Source organism: Salmo salar, chromosome ssa13 (assembly GCF_905237065.1).
Source record: "Salmo salar chromosome ssa13, Ssal_v3.1, whole genome shotgun sequence".
NCBI lineage: Eukaryota > Metazoa > Chordata > Actinopteri > Salmoniformes > Salmonidae > Salmo > Salmo salar.
In genome coordinates, this window is record NC_059454.1 from 16,130,526 (window position 1) to 16,138,025 (window position 7,500).

Consider the following 7,500-nt stretch of genomic DNA (forward strand, 5'->3'; position numbering starts at 1 on the left):
GAGTTTTTAACTGTCTCTTCTCTAACGTTTACCAAACGTTGTGGTGTGGCTCAGAGTGCAGTGTCCTCCTGGTTTTAGTTTCCACTGGTAAACAGAAGAACGGATGACCTGAAGTCAACTCTGTCTGCCTTGTATGTCTTTCCGTCTGCCTGCCTGCCTGTCTGTCTGCCTGTATTCCTGTCTGCCTGCCTGTCTCTCGCTCTGTCTGTCTGTAAGTCAGCTGCCAGTGATCAGTGTAGATCAGAGCCTCCTCTCGGGACTCAGTGCTTCCAGGGTTATCGCGTCTGATTGGCTAAATCTGGGTTATGTGGAGAAGAGATCAAACATCTATATGAGCCCCTATGTGCCCATCTACTGAGCTGGGCCTTGTAGGCTGTTGGACTGGGCTGGACCGTGTTGAACTGGGCTGGACCGTGTTGGACTGGGCTGGACCGTGTTGGGCTAGGCTGGACCGTGTTGGACTGGGCTGGACCGTGTTGGGCTAGGCTGGACCGTGTTGGACTGGGCTGGACCGTGTTGGGCTGGGCTGGACCGTGTTGGGCTGGGCTGGACCGTGTTGGACTGGGCTGGACCGTGTTGGGCTGGACCGTGTTGGGCTGGGCTGGACTGTGTTGGACTGGACCGTGTTGGGCTGGACTGGACCGTGTTGGGCTGGGCTGGACCAGGCTGGACCGTGTTGGGCTGGGCTGGACCGTGTTGGGCTGGGCTGGACCGGGCTGGACCGTGTTGGGCTGGGCTGGGCCGTGTTGGGCTGGGCTGGACCGTGTTGGACTGGGCTGGACCGTGTTGGACTGGGCTGGACCGTGTTGGGCTGGGCTGGACCGTGTTGGGCTGGGCTGGACCGGGCTGGACCGTGTTGGGCTGGGCTGGACCGTGTTGGACTGGGCTGGACCGTGTTGGACTGGGCTGGACCGTGTTGGGCTAGGCTGGACCGTGTTGGGCTGGACCGTATTGGGCTGGGCCGTGTTGGGCTGGGCCGTGTTGGGCTGGGCTGGGCCGTGTTGGGCTGGGCTGGACCATGTTGGGTTGGGCTGGGCTGGACCGTGTTGGGCTAGGCTGGACCGTGTTGGGCTAGGCTGGACCGTGTTGGGCTAGGCTGGACCGTGTTGGGCTGGGCTGGGCTGGACCGTGTTGGGCTAGGCTGGACTGTGTTGGGCTGGACTGTGTTGGACTGGGCTGGACCGTGTTGGGCTGGACCATGTTGGGCTGGGCTGGACCGTGTTGAGCTGGACTGGGTTTAGTTGACTTGACTGGAGTTTCTCTCTCTCTTCCTCTCTGTCTGTTTGTCTGTCTCTCTTCCTCTGTCTCTCTTTCTCCCCTTTCCCTTCATTTTCTCTCACACTAAGTTTTTCTTGGGAGCTATAAAGAGTCAAAGTCAAAATCTAGGTGTGTGTGTGTGTGTGTGTGTGTGTGTGTGTGTGTGTGTGTGTGTGTGTGTGTGTGTGTGTGTGTGTGTCTGCGGTGAGAAAGAGAAGCAGCAAGAGGGTGAGTTTCCTTCTGGTGTGAGCGTGTGTTTGAATTAGAATGACCTTGCATTACTTATGACTGCCAGTAATATGAGCACAATCTGTGGCTAGAACAAGTATGAATACATGATACTGAACAGTGGCGGGTTCACACACACACACACACATACATATACACACACACGAGTAGAGAGTACAGGACGAGGAGAAGAGCAGAGAAGAGACAAAGAGGAGTATTTGTGTAACGTTATTGGAACTAATATTACATTTAGTTTAAAAACCGTATCTCAGGAACTGGTGAATGTCTGTGAAGTGGCTAAGCACACAGAGAACCCCCTCTCTCAACATTCCAGCAACTGACAAACATGGACATTCATGGAGTCACACTGTTCACTGTCCTCACACTGACACACGACAGCAGCCTCACGGATTCACACAGTCACACACTGGGTTAAAATGAAATACAGCTAAACAGCCATCAGATCAGGCTGCTGTTATGATCCTGAGTCAGAGAGAGAGAGTGTGATATCTCGCTTTGCCATTTATCCAGAGCGACGTTACAGGAGCAATTAGAGTTAAGTGCTTTGCTCAAGGGCACATCAACATATTTTTCAGCTCGTCAGCTTGGGGATTTGAACCGCCGACCTTTCGATTACTGCCCCAACTCTTTTAACCGTTAGGCTAGAGAGAGGGAGAGAAGGAGAGAGGGAGGGAGAGAGAGAGAGCAAGGGAGAAGGAGAGAGGGAGAGAGAGGAGAGAGAGCAAGGGAGAAGGAGGGAGGGAGAGATGGAGGGAGAGAGAGCAAGGGAGAAGGAGAGAGGGAGAGAGAGAGAGCAAGGGAGAAGGAGAGAGGGAGGGAGAGAAAAGGACCAGGTCCTTCTAAAACATCACCTGACTCAGTTTTAGACCGCGCTGCCAGCATCATATTCTCACATTTTTTATCCCTCTTTTCTTTATTCTCTCCTTCCTTCGCTCCCTCGCTCCCAGAGTAATCAGTCTCATGATGTTCAATGCGCTGAAAGTCTCCCATCAGCCAGGGCTGCTGAAATGGAGCGTGGGTAATGCCTCGGGTCACTAGACTTCACACCCCCAGCCAGCTCTCTCTCACTCCCACCCTCTCACCCTCTCCATCTCTCCCTCTTTGTCTATCTTTCTCTGGTTTGCTCGATTATTTCTCTCTCCCCTTCTGTCTGTCTCTCTCTCCCTCACTCTCCCTGTCTGTCCCTCTCTCTCTCTCCCTCTCTGTCCAACTCTCTCTCCCCTTCTGTCCTCTCCCTCTCTGTCCCTCTCTCTCTCCCTCTCTGTCCAACTCTCTCCCCTTCTGTCCGTCTCTCTCTCCCTCTGCTCCCCCCTCTCTCCCTCTCTGTCCAACTCTCTCTCCCCTTCTGTCCATCTCTCTCTCCCTCTCTGTGGCGTTTGAACTAGGCCTTTGAACCATCAACACCGACGTGAATGGACAAGAGGGATTTGGCCGGGGCTCTGAGCCCCCAATTAGCTTAATGTCCAGCGGGGCTTTAGGTGGTCTTAGCAGGCTTTACCTTGGTGAGGGAGCTTTCCCTTGAAGTTGAGCTAAATTAGCATGCACAGGCTCAGCTCTAAGCTGATTAAGACCCTAATTTCACTAAAATGTATTCCTTATTAATGATGTGATTGTGAAAGGACGACTGGCTATTTGTGTGGCTAGACTCGACAAGGGGTGAGGGGGTTGGGGAGGGATGGAGGGAGGGTTTGGGAGAGGTGCCGGGTTTGGGAGAGGTGCCGGGGTTGGGAGAGGTGCCGGGTTTGGGATAGGTGCCGGGTTTGGGAGAGGTGCCGGGGTTGGGAGAGGTGCCGGGTTTGGGATAGGTGCCGGGGTTGGGAGAGGTGCCGGGTTTGGGAGAGGTGCAGGGTTGAACGAGGTGCAGGGTTGGCTGCTGAATCTTGTGAAATGTGCTGAGTCTTGGGTGTTATGGAGGGGGGGTAGAGAGACCAGATATCTTTTGCAACTTTGAAATTTGACATTCGGAGCAACTTCCAAATGTGACGTTCTGCAGTGAGACTGTGAGAGCTTGTTGAGAGAGACATGTTGTAGGGCTGATGTGGATGTTTGGGGACTGGAAGGAGGTAGAGGGGTGACCCGTCTGGGCATGTTGACTGGGTGGTTGGCTTTTTGGAGGACAGGGATTGTGTTGCTGTTTTGGGTTTTAGAGACCCACTGTACTGATTGTTGAGTGAGGCGTATCACTCTCTTGCTCTCGCTTCGTCTTACATATAAAAAAAATTCTGAATCCTTCTCGTCTCATTTTCCATCTCCCCTTCTCCCCAGATGTGATATTCATGAAGAGTGAGTGAGCACATTTTGGACATCTGTGAAGCACACCTAGCGAGGGAGAGAGAAAAAGAGAGGGGGAGAGACAGAGGGTGTCCTGAAAAATGTGTGAACGATTTGGCCCCTTCATAAAAGAGGCCCAATTCTTTTTTTTCATGTCCTACCACATGGAGAGCTTCTTACACACACACACGCACGCGATAACTATGGAAAGAGAGAGGGGACAGTGAAAATTGTTATAAATGATTTTCTTTCTGGGTTCATGGCCCAAGAACAGATCTCTTGTATCATTGATGTAGTTAGAAGACTGACAAAGTTCATTATTATTTAAGAGCTATAATTAGATAATTCTGTCTTCAGACCATCTGATCCTCAGCCAATGAGTTCCTGGTGGAAAGTGAGCTACTTCCTGTTAACAGTAAGACACTTCCTGTCAGGATAATAGTCCCCTGAGGACAGGTCTTTCAGGGACCAGCAGAGTGGGACACAGACATACTACTTGAGGACAGGGTCACCTCTAGCTGACACAGGGCCACCTCTAGCTGACACAGGGCCACCTCTGGCTGACACAGGGCCACCTCTAGCTGACACAGGGCCACCTCTAGCTGACACAGGGCCACCTCTAGCTGACACAGGGCCACCTCTAGCTGACACAGGGCCACCTCTAGCTGACACAGGGCCACCTCTAGCTGACACAGGGCCACCTCTAGCTGACACAGGGCCACCTCTAGCTGACACAGGGCCACCTCTAGCTGACACAGGGCCACCTCTAGCTGACACAGGGCCACCTCTAGCTGACACAGGGCCACCTCTAGCTGACACAGCGTCTTGTCAAAGGTAGAACATTACAGTTTCCACAATATCAGTCCCCCTTTTACATGCAACATTTCTGTTTTGAGGTATAAACAAAGGAAGATTGTACCTGCTACAGGTATAGTAACAAGGAGAATAATGTAGGACTAGAATGATAAAGGCAAGGCTATGTAACCCCTGCTTCCAGCTCTAGGGTCATGTGCCATGTCATTCAGCTGACCTCTGACCCAGGGTAATTTCACCTCTGTCAGTCAGACATGAGGTAGTGCTTTCATTTTATTATCATACCAGGGGAGGAAACACACACACACACACACACACACACACACACACACACACACACACACACACACACACACACACACACACACACACACACACACACACACACACATACCCCCTACACACACACACATACCCCCTTCACACACACACATACCCCCTTCACACACACATACCCCCTCACACACACACATACCTCCCTCACACACACACACATACCTCCCTCTCACACACACACACACACATATACCTCCCTCACACACACACATATGTCCCTCACACACACATACCCCCCTCACACACACATACCTCCCGCACACTCACGTACCCCCCTCACACACAGGGGAAGAAAATAATTTTGTGTATGCATATAAACTCAGCAAAAAAAGAAACATCCTCTCACTGTCAACTGCGTTTATTTTCAGCAAACTTAACATGTGTAAATATTTGTATGAACATAACAATATTCAACAACTGAGACATAAACTGAACAAATTCCACAGACTTGTGACTAACAGAAATGGAATAATGTGTCCCTGGACAAAGCTGGGGTGGGGGTAAAATCAAAAGTAACAGTCAGTATCTGGTGTGGCCACCAGCTGCATTAAGTACTGCATTGCATCTCCTCCTCATGAACTGCACCAAATTTTCCAGTTCTTGCTATGAGATGTTACCCTACTCTTCCACCAAGGCACCTGCAAGTTCCCAGACATTTCTGGGGAGAATGGCCCTAGCCCTCACCCTCCGATCCAACAGGTCCCAGACGTGCTCAGTAGGATTGAGATTCGGGCTCTTCGCTGGCCATGGCAGAACACTGACATTCCTGTCTTGCAGGAAATCACGCACAGAACGAGCAGTATGGCTGGTGGCATTGTCATGCTGTAGGGTCATGTCATGATGAGCCTGCAGGATGGGTACCACATGAGGGAGGAGTATGTCTTCCCTGTAACGCACAGCGTTGAGATTGCCTGCAATGACAACAAGCTCAGTCCGATGACGTTGTGACACACCGACCCAGACCATGGTGGACCCTCCATCTCCAAATCGATCCCGCTCCAGAGTACAGGCCTCAGTGTAACGCTCATTCCTTCGATGATAAACGCGAATCCGACCATCACCCCTGGTGAGACAAAACCACGACTCGTCAGTGAAGAGCACTTTTTGCCAGTCCTGTCTGGTCCAGCGACGGTGGGTTTGTGCCCATAGGCGACGTTGTTGCCGGTGATGTCTGGTGAGGACCTGCCTTACAACAGCCCTACAAGCCCTCAGTCCAGCCTCTCTCAGCCTATTGCGGACAGTCTGGGCACTGATGGAGGGATTATGCGTTTCTGGTGTAACTCGGGCAGTTGTTGTTGCCATCCTGTACCTGTCCCGCAGGTGTGATGTTCGGATGTACCGATCCTGTGCAGGTGTTGTTACACGTGGTCTGCCACTGCGAGGACGATCAGCTGTCTGTCCTGTCTCCCTGTAGCGCTGTCTTAGGCGTCTCACAGTACGGACATTGCAATTTATTGCCCTGGCCACATCTGCAGTCCTCATGCCTCCTTGCAGCGTGCCTAAGGCATGTTCACACAGATGAGCAGGGACCCTGGGCATCTTTCTTTTGGTGTTTTTCAGAGTCAGTAGAAAGGCCTCTTTAGTGTCCTAAGTTTTCATAACTGTGACCATAATTGCCTACTGTCTGTAAGCAAATGCCTTCTGTCTTAACGACTGTTCCACAGGTGCATGTTCATTAATTGTTTATGGGTCATTGAACAAGCATGGTAAACAGTGTTTAATCCCTTTACAATGAAGATCTGTGAAGTTATTTGGATTTTTACGAATTATCTTTGAAAGACAGGGTCCTGAAAAAGGGGCGTCTCTTTTTTTGGAGAGTTTGTTTGTGTGTATTGTATGTGTGTATGCACTGTCTCTGTGTGTCGGTGTGTGTCAGTATGTGTCAGTGTGTGTCTCTGTCAGTGCCTATGGGTATTGTTGCATGCAAGTGGATGTGTTTAACAGCCCTCTCTCCCCGTCTGTCTCTCTCAGCTGGAGGAGATGATGAACGCCCTGGAGAAGACCAGACAGGAGCTGGACACCACCAAGCAGCGCCTCTCCACTACCCAGCACTCCTTGCAGGAGCGGGACGGTCACCTGACCAATCTGAGGCTGGAGAGACGCAAACAGCTGGAGGAGATATTGGAGATGAAGTGAGTCTCTGTCTCTGTCTGGCTGTCTCTGTCTGGCTGTCTCTGTCTCTGTCTGGCTGTCTCTGTCTGGCTGTCTCTGTCTCTGTCTGGCTGTCTCTGTCTGGCTGTCTCTGTCTCTGTCTGTCTCTGTCTGTGTCTGTCTGTCTCCTTAGTTCTTTGTCTCTCTTTTTTGCCGTCTCTGCCTCTGGACATATAGTGTAGTTGTATGTTTCTCTGGACATATAGTGTAGTTGTCTGTTTCTCTGGACATATAGTGTAGTTGTCTGTTTCTCTGGAGATATAGTATAGTTGTCTGTTTCTACCTCTGGACATATAGTGTAGTTGTCTGTTTCTACCTCTGGACATATAGTGTAGTTGTCTGTTTCTACTTCTGGACATATAGTGTAGTTGTGTGTTTCTCTGGAAATATAGTGTAGTTGTATGTTTCTCTGGACATATAGTG

General features: G+C 51.0%; 1 protein-coding gene across 2 annotated transcripts in view; it reads left to right on the forward strand.

Moving 5' to 3' along the window:
* Positions 1 to 7,500, forward strand: part of LOC106566523 (ERC protein 2) — a 448,684-nt gene that overhangs the window by 234,845 nt on the left and 206,339 nt on the right. For both annotated transcript variants that reach the window (XM_045692987.1, XM_045692988.1), the window contains one exon: positions 6,898 to 7,058. In XM_045692987.1, coding sequence (XP_045548943.1) covers positions 6,898 to 7,058 — 161 coding nt within the window. The remainder of the gene's footprint in view (positions 1 to 6,897; positions 7,059 to 7,500) is intronic.